The sequence below is a fragment of the Oculina patagonica genome, chromosome 4 (assembly GCF_052425735.1).
Source record: "Oculina patagonica isolate OP01 chromosome 4, crgOcupat, whole genome shotgun sequence".
In the NCBI taxonomy this organism is placed as follows: Eukaryota; Metazoa; Cnidaria; class Anthozoa; order Scleractinia; family Oculinidae; genus Oculina; species Oculina patagonica.
The window spans coordinates 41,889,481-41,907,341 of record NC_135761.1 but is presented as its reverse complement, the minus strand read 5'-3'; the positions used below and the strand labels follow the sequence as shown (position 1 = coordinate 41,907,341).

Below are 17,861 nucleotides of genomic sequence, written 5' to 3'. Positions count from 1 at the left end.
CACGCGCATTGTAAAATCTATATTCTCAACGTCCCGAAGCAACGTTTTCCAAATGAAAATCAAGTGTCATTTTTGTTGACCCGAGCCTAAAGTGCAGAACCAAATTTACAATTGCGTTTTTTGTTAGTTTGTTTTCTACGTCTGAAATTATAAAAAGACATGTTCGGCTAATAAGTCCCTTACTGTCAAGTTGGTTTATTAGAATAAATGTTCGGTTGAGTGAATTTACAAAAACATCAAAAGATACAGGACAATAAGATTACTACTGGACTCTAATTACATTGTTTTCTTTTTGTTTTTACTTTACACAATAGATTTCTTCTAAATAGCTTCCGACTTTTAAAACAGTTTTGCCGACAAAACAAAGAGCAGTTTTCTCGACTATAGTAATTTACGGTAATAATTTACAGGCCTGCATAGAACGCAAAATTGCATCGCTATTATATAAAGTTATTTTATTTACTATAATAAAAATGGCAGAATTATAACGAGATATGCATTTGTTTTCATTCTCTTAATTACAAATTTTGTGTTGTCATTCGTGGTTACGTTGAAAAATATGCTTGCAAATGGAAAAATTTACTGAGTAAGAAGGAGACAAAGCTTAAATAACGCTTGTTTAGGGGGGTCCAAATCGGCGAAGGGGGGTCCATATCGGCTAGTGGATTTGGACCGGGGGGTCCATATCGGCTAGCGGATTTGGACCGGTGGGTCCAAATCGGCGGGGGGTCCAAATCGGCTGTGACACCGGTACTTTCAGGGTTCTATAGGTAGGTAAAATACACGTTACGTTGCAGAACCGTGAATTTTCCGGGGCACCATCATTTTGTGGATATTGAATGTATTGATTATTCATGAATTTTTGACTGCCGGGTATCTAGTCTTTCGAACAACCGTGCCCGTGAGTCGAGGATTTTATAGTACGCCGAAGCCAAGAGAATTCGTCCACAACAAAAGCAAAACATTATTTAGAATCGCTTCGCATTTCTCAGCAAATATCGAATACTCTCGCAGGGTTTCAACTTCAGTTTTTGTAGAAATTATTCTATAAGAGTTGACACCGGAGTCAGAGTACGAATTTTTTCTAAGTGTCTAAGAATCAAGATTTTGTAGTATGCCCAAGCTCGAAAATTTCCTCAAACACAAAGCCAAAACTATAATTGAAATCGCTTGGCATTTCTAAGCAAAGATCTATAGTTTTGAGGAGGATTGGATTGGTTTTTCCGTGGAAATTCTAGAATAATTTCAGACTGCCGGGTATGTAGTATTTTGAAAACACTTCCCGGCTGCCGGGTATCTAGACACTTGTTATATAACGTTTATACATGTGACAAGTCACGTTTTTAACACGAGATAGCAAGTGTTGACGCAATACTAATGAGATACCCTTTCAACACCCACAGCGGCTAATGGAGTTCAAGTCTAATTTCCGGTCCAAAAATATCGCACGTAGACAAAAACAATTGTTATCATGGCGGGTGTTGAGCGCAGGTTGAGCGGAATGAAGTAGAAAGCGAGTTCTTCTAGGTTTTAGAAAATCTCTCAAGAGTTTTGTTCACAAAACATTTAAAGACGAACAAAGGGAGTGTATTCGACGAATAGTTTGTGAAAGAAAAGATGATTTGGCGGTGCTTCCGATGGGATTCGGTAAGAGCGTGATCTATCACCAGTGGTGTCGAAGAGTATTACATCACACCACCAAAGACGCCAGACGATCGTGCCAGTGACGAAAACTACGACCTTTAAATGACTGACCTGAGCCTTACACAAAATCAGCCTTTGCAGAAATCAAATTTTAAAAACCATCCGCTCAGCTCGTAATGTGAGTCTTATGCGTATTTTTCTCGTCTTTTGCCCGATAAAATGTGCGAAACATTCATTTTTCCGTGCTACGGCGGAATTTTAAAATAAATAAATTATATTATCGCTGAAAAGGGTTTCTTGAAAGTTGGGACAAGCAGGTTGCCTCATCCTCGGTGTAAGAAGAACGCGAATAAATGATTATTTACTCGTGTTTAGCGAGACTAACGCAATCGATTGTCGCGAATGTGAAAGACTTGTAAAAGTACAAATTTGCATTCTTAATCGTTTTAGGTTAAATATTAGCGCTCCTTTAGTGTGTTAGACGCTTGTACCAGTCCAAACTTGCGTTCTTACGTTCTTGGTTACATATTAGCGTCGCTTTAGTCTGTGAAAGACTTATACATTGCCTTCAAGTGTTGGCTGACGCTTTGTTCACCCACACCGAAAAGAAATCCCTTGAATTGAGAACGCGAATGATTATTTACTCGTGTTTAGCGTGACTAACGCAATCGATTGTCGCGAAAACAAATCCTTTAGGTTAAATATTAGCGCGACTTATACGTTGCCTTCAAGTGTTGACTGACTCATTGTTCACCCACACCGAAAAGAAATCCCTTGAATTGAGAACGCGAATAAATGATTATTCACTCGTGTTAAGCGTGACTAACGCAATCGATTGTCGCGAAAACAAATCCTTAGTTGTGTCATATCGGATTTGAGATACTCACGCATAAAATTAATTGTTATATAACGTTTATACATGTGACAAGTCACGTTTTTAACACGAGATAGCAAGTGTTGACGCAATACTAATGAGATACCCTTTCATCACCCACAGCGGCTAATGGAGTTCAAGTCTAATTTCCGGTCCAAAAATATCGCACGTAGACAAAAACAGTTGTTATCATGGCGGGTGTTGAGCGCAGGTTGAGCGGAATGAAGTAGAAAGCGAGTTCTTCTAGGTTTTAGAAAATCTCTCAAGAGTTTTGTTCACAAAACATTTAAAGACGAACAAAGGGAGTGTATTCGACGAATAGTTTGTGAAAGAAAAGATAATTTCTGTTCTTAATCATTTTAGGTTAAATATTAGCGCCCGGCTTCAGTGAGAGAGACGCTTGTACTAGTACAACGCTTTAGACTGTGAAACACTGAACCACTCACATTCTCGATTAGTTGTGTCATATCTCATTTGAGATACTCACGCATAAAAATAACTGTTATATAACGTTTATACATGTGACAAGTCACGTTTTTAACACGAGATCGCAATTGTTGACGCAATACTAATGAGAGACCCTTTCATCACCTACAGCGGAATATGTGACAAGTCACGTCTTTAACACGAGATCGGAAGTGTTGACGCAATAATAATAAGAGACCCTTTCATCGCCCACTAAGCGGAAAGAACTCCCTTGAGAAATTAAAACAGTCCCTTGAGAAATTAAAAAAGTCCCTTGAGAGTAGACAAGAATGTTCCAAATTTTGCCCACATCACTCCTAATCTCCTACTTCTGCTTGTAAACAAGCAAAATAGTCGAAAAAAGGAAAGACAAATTTTTACTTAAAGCAGTCACACATATGGAAAATGCGCTATATAAATGCATTAACATTACATTAACATAGATTTGAGGATAATAAATGATTTTTGTTGGAATAAAATACAGTTTTCTGGCTTGATTTTAAGCAGTGGTTTTCTTAATTTGAACATTTTGGAAGCATTGAAGGGCTGACTTAAACAGTCAAAACAACTTCTGGGACTGAATTTAAGAATCAGTTGACTCAATTTCAGTATTAAATTGGAAGCAAAACAAACTTTTCAAACTTGCTTCAAGTACAGTTGTCTTAAAACAAGCATTTTTAGTTCTATCAAAAATGCTTTTTTCAAGCACAAATTTTGCTTATTTTAAGTTTTGAAATGTCTTATTTTACAATGCGAAACTAGTTTTCTCTGTGCTTCTCAGAGGACATTAAAACAATAAAAATCTCACTTGAATTAATGATGCAACTTTTAGAATGGTGGTGTCGTGGTGAGGGGGTCAAGAGAGACACAGTGGCAGTTGTTGTCTGTCCACTTAACACTCAAATAAATTTTGTTTACATAAAATAATGGATTGCGTTTTAATTGTGTGAAACCTTTTTAATGCAACAAGGAAAATTGATATAGGCCACAAGAGCAGTTTTCAATGACTATTCTTTCTGGCATTCAATTAAATTATAAAGTTGTTATTGCTGTTGTTAGAAATTTACATACATTTTATTGATTGCTTTATTTTTTTTTTACTTTTAATTATTTCGAATGCACAACCCTACTAGTTCTGCTGAAAATTCCATTGTGTTGAAATATTCATCCATTCATTCATACATACATACATACATTCATTCACAAGGGGTCAGGACTTTCGACCACCATTTAAACAACTTGCTGTCTTGGGATCCTTATTCCCTGATGGGACCAACAGCATGTGTCCATAATTTTTTATACCACGAAATGGGATGGGACCAACCACGAAAATCAGGTGGAAAATGAACAACACAATAGAGGTGAAACTGAGATAACAAACCATGCACCAGCAGCCTTTTACAGGACCAGTCAAACATCATGTTAGATGCTTCTGAAGAGACCGTTGAAGAACAAGACATCGAAGACGAAGACGATGAAACCATTGTGCATGATTCAAAACAATCTGACTTCGACGACAGAGAGGCAGCTGCTTTCATTTGGAAAGAAGCGGTTCAAATTGCATCGTCAATTGTAACAACTTGCTTGACACAATTATGTAAGTATATTTTTGTTAACTAAGATTTTCACTAACCAAAAATAACTTTCAGCTAGCAAAATTGTCAACAGCATATATGTATATATAGATAAATCACAATCACATTGCCATCTCTGCTGCCTTTCTTATCAATTCCTTTATTTGAAAGGTTTTTTTTGAAAGTTATTTTTTTATATGCCTTCACTTCAGCAAAGTACCATCACATATTTTTCGGAAGCGAATCTAACAAAAAAACAAACAAACATATTTTGGTACCCAGTCACATGTGTCTGGCAGTAAAAGTCACTACTAAGAATTTTTTACCAAAAGCAACAACCAAGAAATATACACCCAGGACAACCTAAGTAATAATGACCTTACGTGACCAAATAAGAGCTTCATAATAGTAAGAGGTTCTCATAGCAAACCAATTCTTCATACTGTATATATACTAGCTAAACAGCAGAAATTGTTCTAATAAAATACTATTTCATGTATGAAAAGGTGTGCTAAACAGCAGAAAATTTGTTGTCACGGACAATGATGAAGCTTCTGCAGCAGAGGGTGCCAGAGCAGAACCAACACTTAATGACGAGGATTACTTTGAATTCCGAAAAGCACACAAAGCTGTTCTTCTTGATAATTAGCCATCGCCCTTTAAAACAATGTTATGTCAAGGAGAGTATGTTTTGAAAAGGCCACACAACCAGTATAAACCATTATGGATAATAAATAACTTGAATTTATTCTGATATAACTAAAAATTCAAATAGTATAAAATTAACGTATAATACATTATCTCATTTGCAGCTGGTAGCAACCCTTCCAAAATTTCATCGGTGCTCACCTTTCCTTCAAAATTATTTGTCAACATGGTAAATCAAGCAATTACCCCAATTTGTGTGGAACAAGAAAGCTAAAATAAAATAAAAGACTATGATCGGCCCGAAAGAAAAAGGCAGACTGGATATGCCTGATTTTGAAATAATCAACGAAGCACTTAAAGTTTCCTGGATAACAAGACTTAATGACAGTAACGAAACTTCAAGTTGGAGCCACATACCATTGACCTACCTAAGGGATGTTGGAGGCTTGTTTCTACTCCAATGTAATTTTGACTTATAAGCTCTTTAAATTGAAATACCACTTTAGCCAAAAAATCCGGAAATTTCGGTTTGAAGTCAAATGGTAAGGTAATTTTCCGGGAATTCCATTCGGAAATTGTGGACGACCTCTAAAGGTACTCCACTTTTTCTGTTCGGAACGGAACATCGGAAATTTCCTCCGCGCTGTTTGAGACGACTTGTCAATATGGCGTCTTTCTACAGATGCGGTTTGTGTATGTTCACATCGCCTACATTGGAAAATATGTCAAGTCATCCGTGCTACAATACTATGGAACAAGGTAAGGCAATATTCGTTTCTTTTTTTTTTTTTGTATTTTTTATTTTGAGGCCATATATCATTCCAAAAAGACTTCGAAACTCACTCGGTGTGCAGGTTGAAATTGTTTCCTCGAAGTACCCTTGAATTCGATTTAAACAATGTCTCACGTAACAGCTCACGGCACTAAACACCATCAGGTCATCTTCTTCATCAAAGAGTTCGTTTTCTACCTCGAAATCTTCCATCAGCTCGTGAACTACGATAAAACTGTTGTCCGCCATATTGACAAAAATTGAATTTAGCGCCAGATTGAACGCGGGGCGCCTGGGTCAGGGGAATGGAACTAATGGTAAGCGAAATCTCATCCGGTTGGTCGGTCCATTTGGAAAATCGCTTACCATTATGCAACGGTCGCACCAACCGGATTTTTCTTACACATGGTAAGCACCCAATGTCTGCGGAGGCAAGAGACCTGTACCGGAAGTTTACAAACGACATAGCGGATAAGCTAAATGAACAGTGGAAAGAAAGAAAACTTGTCAAAGGATAAGAAGAGTGTACTCAGTTCAAACCATGTGTTGTACTTAGCTCTTGGAGAGGACATTTCTGGAAGGATCCCAACAATAGTACCAATGGTGATCAGCGCAGAAAACATGATGCAAGCTGTTGAGCTGACAAAATATTTTGCAGCCCAAAGAGCTTGTTATGAAAAGTATGTGCAATCGTAGAATACCACCGTTAAATAGGAAGCCTAGACACAAATCAAATTTCCAAGCTAATGAAAGCCTATAGCTAAGTACACAAGCATTCAACATAATTGAATGGGTTCAAATGTTGTTATACATGCTTGTCTGGCTGTAATACTGACATTCAGCAACCACGTTGACTGTGAGCATCGCATTTCTCTATTCTGAATGCAAACATATTCTTTACTGAAAACAGAGGCTAAATTAAACTTCTTTTTTACTTAGTGCTGTGATACGCTTAAGGAAGACGACAGACTCCAGAATTCCCTCAAGGAGCTGAAGAGGAGGATCCTGCTGCACCCCAGGCCATATGTTAAGCCCAGGAATTAAATCCGAATACTGCTTTGAGGAATACAATCTAAAAAAACTTGGTAGCAGCTCCCTTCAGGAATTCGGGTTTGGAACTCTGCACAGAGTTCTGCCGCTGAGTTAACCAGGAATCTCCAGAGGTAAAGTTTTTCTACTTTTGTACAGAATTGAAGCACTTTTGTGCCATTTTGTGTTTTCCCGCATTTTCTGTTTTCAGAGGGAAATGGCCGTCAACATCTACCTCAGTCAGTCAGTCTACAGCTGCCAGTACTGACATCTCAGATACCAGTTTATACATGTACATCAAACACCCCAGCAGCTCAGCAGTTCACCAACTGCACTTTGAATATCTTAAGTTACTTTGGGCCGCAGTCATCAATTCAAGCCAGTTCTTCACAAGTAGAATTTCAGATCAGAGGCGAGATTACAAGAAGCCGAATTATTTATGTCCGGAAATGCAAACGACCATAAATCATTGACTTTGATGAAGACTGAACTTGCTACTGAATGAAGTTTTCCAAAGGCTAGTTCATCGACCACACTTTGGTTGCTTGAAAGTTGTTTTCTTAACATATAGTAAGTGTTTCATAGACCCTTACATGTTGCTCGTAGTCTTGCCAGGGTTTTGACAGTTGTGCGATTGTATGATCTTGTTACCTTATTTGGCATGTGGCCTTGTCACTTGTCAAACTTCAATGCAGTATTTCCGGTTCCAGATGTTTCACTATTATTTTTATAATTGAACTATTTGTATTTTAAAATCTTTGCAATCAATAGTTTTTATCCAGAGATGAATGTGTCAAACTTCTCACGAGTACATTTTCTGTCCAGGGAGAAATAGTTGTGTAATAGTTGTGTCAAAAAATTGGTTAGAGGCAAGTATGCGACACTCGCTAAAGCTGTGGGAACATCCAAACTGAAGAAAGACAACATTAAAGTCAATAAGGAAATTGAACTGTGAGAATCGGTTCATGGTTATTCACGACAAAAGGACTGAACATTGTGCAAGACAGTTGTATTAATCCACTTTCTTTTATTTATGCATTAGTCAAAAGTAATCATGTTATACTTATGACTGTGAAGTTACAATCTTTAGAATTCAACTGTTATGTTTGTTATACATGGTACCAGCAGTGAATTTATTAGCTAAAAGTCAAGTTTTGGGCTTACAAAATCCCGTGATAGGACAGAAATTGGTTCAATTTAATCCCATTACCGTAAACAATTACATCCTATTTCTGGGAAAACATTGGTGCAATTTAATCCCATTCCTGGGGATGTATTGATACAATTTATTCCCACTATAGTAAAACAATTGGTACAAACTTATCCCATTTCTGAAAACAAACAATTAAAACCCATTACTAAGTTTCTATTGGGAATGGAAAATTACAGTGGCTGGGATTTTATTGTTAATTAAATGACCCATGAATGAGTTTGGTAGCACTTTCCCAATCTTGGGTTTTCCCAATAAAGTCCCATTTCAATCCCCGTTATTTCCCTTTTTTACCCCACAATGGGAAATATGAAGTTTTTCCTGTGATGTTGGGCTATTTCCAAGTATAATTGACATTAACACAAAGCTCTTTTTAAATGTTATATGCCACATTAAATTATTTAAAACACCACAGTTAATTGCTGATAAGTAGAAACTCAGTCGTGCTCTATTGGAAATCCTGCTGTTTTCTGTACAAAACTGCTACAATAAATCCTTGATGTTTGGTTTAAAGTACATAAAACTAATTTTTGGTGCAATGATTTAGAGTTTAATCTACTAATAGCTTCTTGGCTATTCACTCATGTTAGAAAATTGGGACTTGCAGTGTATTATTGGTAATAAGTGCTTAATTGACTTTATTGCACCAGACCGAGATACTGTAAATTTGAATAAGCAAATTTGCAAGCTGCCCTACTAAACAGAAATAATATACATGTATGGTAGGATTATATGATATTTTACTTATAGTAACTGGTAAATACTTTTCTTTAGGGTTTTGTCAAGATGGATGAGGATCCCCTTCAAGACTCTAGACCCACTTTACAACATTTTGGGAGAAATTTGAGTTTCTCCAAAGTGCCATGACTGGGGCAAGTGCTAGGGTGGCTGTTGTCACTGCATATGCAAGAAAGAAATTGTCAGAAGAGACAGCAGAAGAAGATATCGATGAGATAACAGACTGATTGGTAGAAATGGCAGATGCCCAGGACCTGATAGTTGATCAGCGGGCACTGATGTCAAAACTCCCTTCTAGTATTTTCATGCAAGGTGGTAAGGACATGGAGATTGTACAGGACTTCTGATATTTTGGGATGGCGCACTGTTCTAAACCAGAAAGCAAAAGACAATTTACCAATCAGTGGACATTAATAATTAATATGTATATGCTACAGTCTTATTATTGTAAGTATAAACTACATAAGTTATATTTAAATAAACTCACCATCACTAATCGGCTTTATTTGTTTTACTTGGAGGATAAGAACGAATTTTCCAACCCCCCCCCCCCCCCCTACCCTCTCAAAACAAAAACATGAAACAAGAACCTATTCTTTCAACTATATTAAGATGAAAACAAAACAACATTTTGATGTTTCTCAATTGATTTCTAACCATACAAAATCTCATAAGCCAAATTGAATTTTCTCATTTTTAACACAGAGAAAATTACTATTCCAAATGAACAACCTGCTCACTATTAAGGAATGCAACTCTGCTTTAATCTTCAAACGCCAATACCACTTAAATACAACATTTTACAAAGACCAGAACTCCTGCATCACCAAATCCACTGAATCTTCATCACCAGACCAAACATCGTCTACAATCCGATTATTATTGTTATTCCAATTATGAAATCAATACTCTGAAAGATAGCAACTCACACCTTGAAAAGAGAATATGTAACATCAAACACTCCCAGAAAAGTTCCCACAACAACAGAATCTCTTTCCTGAAAACTCCGCACTCAAATAACAAAGGACAAAACGAGCAATTAAAACGAGCTAATGCAACACTAACAATTTTTTTTACCTATTCAATTCAAGACTCAACCTTTCCTTTACTAACATCGCACTCCTCATGGCCTCTGATCAAAAACTACGAAGAAGCAAGCTTATCAACCAGGAACAAGGAAAACTCTCTTCTACAGATAAAATCCACAATTTCATTACCACTATGCTGGAAATGCCCAAACCTAGAACTACAACGTTTGGTCTTCACTCCTTTTTTTATCTGGCAACAAGAGAATGGAATTCTCTACCCAATAGGCCTTATTCGTATTCTCGGACGGCCTAGGGCGAGCGCGCGAAAGTACGCGAAAACGAGGCTCATGCGGGTTAAAATTCGAAAATCTTCAAAACATCTTCGTAACATCTGGAAGAAACCAGGAGCAAATTTCATTTTTCTTTCATCGTTTTATTGGGGAACCATGGTAAATCATTGCTGTTGTGCCTACAATTGCTCAAACAGTACACAAAAACAGAAAAACTACCTAAAATATCCCGAACTAAAGGGAATAACATTCCATACTTTTCCTTTGGACGATCGAAAGAAGAGATTCGTGTCCGGAATGAAGGAAAGCGAGAGGAGAAAAAGGTGGATATCTGCTTGCCGTCTAAGTAGTTTAAATGTAACAAGGCATACGAGAATCTGTTCTGCTCATTTTGAAGGTGGATTAGGACCCACCAAGCTTAATCCTACCCCAACAATTTTCAGTTTCCCTAGTCATTTACAAACAAAAACCCTCCGAGAGCGAACAGATCCCGAGGAAAGGAGGCGAAAGAGTTTTTGTTTACAAAATAGATCCGAGAATGCACCTCAAAAAGAAGAAGAAAAAGCCAACAAGGGCAAAGAAAATGAAAACCCAAAAGCAAAGCCGTCACGACCAGAAGAAAGTACGTTTTCAAGCGAAATGAGCACATCTGCAGAGTGTGAAACAGAACCTGCAACAGCAGCTGATGACACACCACCAAATGAACTTGGAAGGACTAATGATCCACCAGAAAATCATCCACCAACTAATGATCCGCCACTTAAAGATCTACCACCTGAAAATCCGCCATCCTTTGTTGACAAATGTACCCAAACTGACCTCACTTGTGAAGAAATTAAGTACATGGAAGAAGCCAAGACCAAACTTGAAGACAAACAAGAACTCAAGAGAGAAATATTTATGGATGATGTACTCAAAAGCAACAAGTCTGTGCATTTTTACACTGGACTTCCTTCTCATGCATGTCTTATGATGCTGTTCTCTTTCCTCAAGCCATTAGCACATGCAATGAAATACTGGGACAACAGAAAAAAAGGGCAAAGGGAAACATATCAGGTATAATGTAATGTTAAAAATTCTACAAACTTTTTTATTTAGTATTTGACCCACAAAGAAAGGGCAGTAGCATTAAATAAATGTCAAGGCTCTTTTGAAGTTCCCCATTGAGAACTTTTAGTAAAATGTGCCACAAAAACAAAAACTTTGACTAAAACTTAGAGGAAGTAATGTTTTTGATGTTATGCAGAATAATTAAGTGTCTTTTACCCCAAAATTGTAGGCTGTCTAGGTAGGATATTTCTCCTAAGTAACTCACTTTTGCACATTCTGGCTTTTCAGGAAGATGACCATGTAAGCAAGCCTGGACCAAAGAGACAGTTAACATTATTTGCAGAATTTATCATGGTTCTTGTTCGACTCAGGCTTGGACTGCTCCAGAATCATCTAGCTGATATTTTTTCAATTTCACAAAGTTCAGTTTCTAAGATTTTTACTACTTGGATAAATCTTCTTTACCATGTATTTAAGGAAATTTTAATTATATGGCCCTCAAAGGCACAAATTCTAAAGCACATGCCCAAGAGCTTTAGTAAGTACCCTCGTACCCGTGTTATTATAGATTGTACAGAGTTTTTTATTGAGAAGTCAACTCAACCCTCTGCTCAGAAAATCACTTGGAGTGATTATAAGTCTCATAACACTTTTAAACTTTTAGTTGGCATTTCTCCATCAGGAGCCTTTACATTTATTTCAAAACTGTGGTCTGGTGGAACCTCTGACAGGAATATTACTCAAAAATCAGGTTTGATAGACAAGTTGGAGCCTCAAGATGATGTTATGGCTGATAGGGGATTTAATATCAGGGATATGGTAACAAAGAAACTAGCCACACTGAACATTCCCCCATTTGCAAAGGGAAAAACTCTTTCAACAAAGGCATGTACAAAAACTAGAAGAATAGCTGCACTTCGTATACATGTAGAAAGAGCAATTCAAAGGCTGAAATGCTTCCAGATCTTACGTGGGGTAATGCCTATCACCCTTGCTGCAGTTGCTGATCAGACAGTCTTTGTGTGTGCAGCACTTTGTAACCTAATGAAGCCCCTTGTTTCAAAGTAAATAGCTAAACATAACATATTGTGCTGTAAAAGAAATATGTGGTTCCTCAAATTGCCCATACTCCCCCACAGAAGGGATGGGAAATCCATCCTGTGGGTGAGGTATAGATAATAGACCATACTTATTTATATTCTTGGTATTGGAGTGTAACTAGCTTGCAATGGAGACTATTGCGGGAAATGCAAGTGACATGAAGCTTGTTTTAAAAATATTCCCCTGCATATGCCTCAATGGCAAACTAGTTCCAGTCCAAAACTGAGAATACGAACATGGTCTATTTATGGAACTCCACAATGAATTATGTTGAAAAAGCTGTTACATTGTGACAAGTACTGCTTGGTAGCTGTCCGTTGATTGGTTATTTAAGAGTTTTTTTTAGGAGTGAAAGGGTAAACTTCATTATGTGTTCACATATAACACAGTAGGTGACATAGCTAATTATTTGTCAACACTGTACGTGGTAGGCCATACTTCACTTTTGGAAAGGCCAGCTCTGGTAATACAATTGAGTCATAAAATAAATCAAGCTTAGCTAGCACTGGGGACCAAAACTCTTGATTGAAAAACACTTTCTCAACAAAAATGCTGTCATCACGGCCACAAGTCACAAATATTCCCCAGTTATAACTAGTTGCAAACATTTGCTGATGTAGTTGATAATAGTATTTATGATTGCTATTTAGCACTAAACCATCACTGGTTTTTATACAAATATGCTGCCGTAATAAAACATCTTGAAGTGTCTCCTCTTGTTTCACCTGAAGAAACTTCATTTCAACCACACCTGGGCTAGACTCCGATGGATCATACATAATTCTATCTGGGGAGGCCCCAATATGTCCATGGGTCCTGCTTACAACAAATCCGGATTTTTCCATTCTTATAGCATGATGACCATTTTGTTCCATGTGTTTAAGAAGGGCTTTTTCAATGTCATCTTCCCTTTCCAAGCCTTCTTGCATAGCAGCTGTTTGAGGAACATGGTTATAACTTAGAATCTCTCTCAGGGCTTTGGTTGGAGATGTGGTTGCTTTTAAGGAAGCGATCCGTTTGCATTTAGAAGCGGTAAGTCTTCCTTGTCTGTACTGGAACCAATCGCTAGAATCACTTTGCAGTTTTGTCCTTTTCTCCACCAAATCAATTTCATCTTCAGTGAATTGAAGTTTTCTTTTTATGGCTCTTCCTCTTGCCTTTATGTCATTAATACTTGCTGGTAAAGGTTTAAGTGGCGACAAAGTGTCTAAAGTAAACAATGAAGAATTGTCATTGTTTCTTTCATCAATTTTATCTTCCAGCTGAGTATTATCATCTGAGTCAGGTAACAAATGCAAAAAAACAGCTGATGGCACAGTTTCGGCAACAAGATTTCGAAAATTCTCAGCCAAATTTAGGTTTGCATTAAATGAAGCTCTGGGATCATAGATGTCACACCTGGGTTTCAATCGCTTCTTCTTCTCTTTGCTAATTGTTGGTTTAGTAAAATCCATCTCTAATACTTGTGTCATGCCCTCATGAGTCCTCTTTTTTTGTATTTTTGTAAGTGATGTGCTTTTGTGTGTTTGCAATTAAAAAAAAAAAAAAAAAAAAAAAAAAATGAGTCCTCTTTCTCTGCTTCCACGAACATTTCTTCCCAGTGCAAGTTATTATCACATTTTCACGTAATGTTGCTTCGAGGTCAATGAGAGAGGCACCAATGTGCCGGCAAGCCCCGTCAGCCCTGTTAAAGAATTTAATACAAAGAGGAAACATTAAAATTTAAAACGAAGACTCATGTGTCCCATAATGCCATAAGGGTGGATCATGACTGAAATAAAAATTAATATATTATTCATGTAGAAATAATTTATTTAAAATATGTATTAAATAAATTAAAAGTGGTCACAATTTTGGGCTCCTTGCTGTAACAACATACACTTTTAATACTGATCATGATTTAAGTAGCTTATATCAAAAGCCAAATGTTTGAAACATATGACATATAGTGTATACATGTAGTTGTCATAAAGCACTACATTTATTAGAACCTTATTAAAATAGTTTTGTAATTAGAACTGAGTGCAAACTGTAAAATCTGAGCAAAGAGGAAATATATAATTTTACACATAACTTTAAAAAAAGTGATTTCAAACAAATAATGGTTCTGGTTAAAAATTTCAATGTTAAAAGGGGGATAAACTCACCCTCCAGTACAGGGACAGTGTGCTGAATAGACTGATCCATCTGCTTCAAAGATTATCCATCCATCATATGTTGGTCTTTGTCCAATTTGCGTTTTTTCTCGTTCAGTTGGTTTTACACCAAATCTTACGTAGTGGTATCCATCAAATGTGTTCTTGTTGTACATCAATTTCAAGACATGGCCGTCCCAAAACAGCCGGTAGCCTTCAAACGATTTGTATGCCTTTAGACTTTCATGGTCATATCCTTCTTTGTTAATAAGATAAGCGTACATATCACCATAGGTGAAGTTTGGAAAGTTAGAAAAGTCTGATGTCCAGTCGGACTGTAATGTTGCAGGGCAAGGAAGCGAACCTTCCTTCGTCTTCAACTTGCTGGCGATTACATCCTCTGGTTTCTCCCCATCGTCTATTGGGTCTAGGGACAGGTCGCGGGCTTTCTCTACCAGTTCTACTAACTCTTCTTTTCTCTTTTGCGAGACAGTTATGCCCCTGCATTGTAAATAACTTTTTAATTCCGTAACCTTCCACTTGGAAACTTCTTCTTTGCAAGTGTCAGCCATGTTTTAACCCGCATGAGCCTCGCTTTCGTGTCCCGTACTAGAACTCGCCCTAGGCCGTCCGAGAATACGAATAAGGCCTATTTTATAAGGTTATGTAACTTCTCAGACTTCAAAAAGCACATCAGCAAAGCCAATTCATGAAGCATGTAAATGACATTTTTTATAATTAGTTAATATAAGTCAATTTTAAATATGTAAATAGTAATTTTTATTTTTCGTTATAATATTTTGTTCTGGGAAATATTAGCGTGTCAAGCTACTCTAAATTCGAGTTTAAATAAAGTTTTATTATTATTATTATTATTATTATTATTATTATTATTATTATTATGTTCTTTACGTAATGTTTGCTTAAAGTCCTTAGAGCCGAGACCAAACCATGGTCCTGGGGCACTAAAGGGTAGCCAGTTTTTAGGTTGACAACACCCTCCTCAAAATATGCGCTGTACCCAGTCAATTTTATTATTATTATTATTATTATTATTTATTATTATTATTTTTATTATTATTATTATTATTATTATTATTATTATTATTATTTATTATTATTATTATTTTCAATATTATTTTCATTATTATTTTTATTTTTATTATTATTATTATTATTATTATTATTATTATTATCATCCACCTAACACCACTTCGTCTCAACAAAGGCACCAATTTCATTCCTACCACCTCTACTTCACCTTATTCAACACTTGGCTACACTGTACTCTTTGAAGTTAACACAGCTCTCTGTTCCATCATCCGCAGAAGCACCAATCTAACTCGCGGCAAGCCATCCACTTCAGCAAGAACATCATATTCTGTTACCCTTAGGATGATCGACACATCGTAATGATGACTTGACAGTCATTCCAAAATCAGGCACTATCAGGCCTCGAAAGAATTTCTCGTTTATAATAATCTACACAATTCCATAACCAAATTTCAAGTCTTCTTGCTACAACATTATCCTGATTACAACTCTGATTGTCATTACTCGACTTTTCCTGTACCAAAGCTGTTAAGACAATCCTAAACAGCATCTTTCATTGCCGTTAGCATTCGCAAACATTTAATAGCCCGATTTTCTACCTCAGATAGTTGATGATAGTCTTGTGAATACATTTCTTTACAGAGCCAGAGCCACTTTTTTTAACCTGAAATTTTTGGACTAATACATATATACTAATACTCTCACCACAAAAAGCAGATAAAAGACAAAGACAAGTCAGTTCGTCATAAGCCAAAATGACGTTGCAACTATTTTTAATTGCGATTCTGAGTTATCTTTCCCTCTCCTTTTCTTACACAACTAACAAATACTAATTCCTATTCCTAATCCAGCCCCCTCCCTTTTTGTTCCTATCCTGCCTTTTTTTCTTACTGTCTTTCCATAATTTTTTTTCCAACTCTGTTTAATTTTTTTTTCATTAGTGTTTTCAAGACTTTGTGGTGATTTAATTGCATTGCAGTTTGGTTCTTCCCTCAAGGTCATTCGCAGCCTAACCTGTACTAATCACTTAATACACACAGTTTTTCTTTTAATTTAGTTTTCAGCCTTTTTTTGTTGCACAACCTGTGGTTGACGTGGCTGCATTGCAGTTTGTTGGTCCCTCAGCATGGTGCTTTATCAAACAATTTAACTCCATTTTTGTTTTTGTGCCTACTACACTTCCAATCCACACACCCTTTCCCTACAACGTAACCCACTGTTTCAGTGGATCTCATACCTGTACCTTTACACCTGAAATGCCACAAAGGTTGCTAGATTTATCTACTGAATTTTTTTTACAACAGCAATGTTTGTATTCAGTTTATTTAAAAGAAAAATAATGATGATTTTGCCTCCTGACATGAATATTTTGGCTGCAAACTTTTTTCCCTCAATGTGCCTGTTGTTTTTATTCAAACATAGATTCCAGTCCTTAAAGTGGAAACAATGCTACAACAAACACTCCTAATACACAAAGTGGGTCCTTGTCGAGTACACTTTCTATAACCACTTCCATAAATCATTCTAAGCTGGCCGTGTTCCATGTTACCTGTTTGATTGCATGTTTTTTTTTCAGAGTAAAAGCCTTGTATGGGAAGCTGAGAAGGCAATGCTAAATGGTCAAAACAGATCATTCAAGGAGAAAGAACAAAGTGCTCTGCATGAGCAAAATGTGTACAAGTGAGTTTACTGTAGCTTGATAAATTAAAGGGACTCTGTTTAGCCTATCTTAACTGTTTAAAACAGAAAAAGGAGTAAAATTCATAAATATACTGCAAGCATTTTTCTATAATACAGCGTTCTTTCCCTTTGGCAGTGCTATATGCACAGTTTCAGCACAAAAAAGAAAAGTGAAATGTTAGGGAAAAACAAAAGTTTTTAAAGGTTAGGGAAAAGTCTGGAAAATCTAAGTTCTTGACAATGTCACTGAAAAGTTTGGGAATTCAGATGCCATGCATCTAAACTCCTGTGCAAAACGTAAGAAGATCAAAAAAAAGAGTAATTTTGAGTAATTGTCTCCACGGGTGGAGCCAAAAAAATTTCTTTACGTCTTCAGAATAATTCTCTCCTATTAATACCATTTGTTGCTTCAAATTAGTTACATATACTGCTCTCTCTTGAAAAAATAGCATGGTGTTCATTAATGGTTTAAGATGTTTCAGGCATTTCTACCAGCAAGTTTCCAAAGCTCGGAATTCAGAAAAAGGAAGACCAAAAGTTTTTTCTCTAAGCAATCTTTGGAAAGGTGAA

At 36.6% G+C, this 17,861-nt stretch overlaps 3 protein-coding genes across 3 annotated transcripts; 2 read left to right on the top strand and 1 right to left on the bottom strand.

Annotated features, from left to right (window-relative positions):
- The first annotated feature begins 10,301 nt into the window (after nt 1-10,301).
- Nucleotides 10,302-11,384, top strand: LOC144648736 (uncharacterized). The gene has a single exon (XM_078508209.1). The coding sequence runs from the start codon at nt 10,330-10,332 to the stop codon at nt 11,332-11,334; it is 1,005 nt and encodes a 334-aa protein (XP_078364335.1). The 5' UTR covers nt 10,302-10,329; the 3' UTR covers nt 11,335-11,384.
- A 264-nt stretch (nt 11,385-11,648) lies between these two features.
- LOC144648737 (uncharacterized) lies at nt 11,649-12,503 on the top strand. Its single transcript, XM_078508210.1, has one exon. The coding sequence runs from the start codon at nt 11,674-11,676 to the stop codon at nt 12,388-12,390; it is 717 nt and encodes a 238-aa protein (XP_078364336.1). The 5' UTR covers nt 11,649-11,673; the 3' UTR covers nt 12,391-12,503.
- Nucleotides 12,092-15,130, bottom strand: LOC144647906 (uncharacterized). The gene is made up of 3 exons (XM_078507585.1): nt 14,571-15,130; nt 13,997-14,107; nt 12,092-13,914 (listed from the first exon to the last, which is right to left on the bottom strand). The coding sequence occupies exons 1-3, from the start codon at nt 15,128-15,130 to the stop codon at nt 12,825-12,827; spliced, it is 1,761 nt and encodes a 586-aa protein (XP_078363711.1). The 3' UTR covers nt 12,092-12,824.
- Between the last annotated feature and the right edge of the window lie 2,731 nt (nt 15,131-17,861).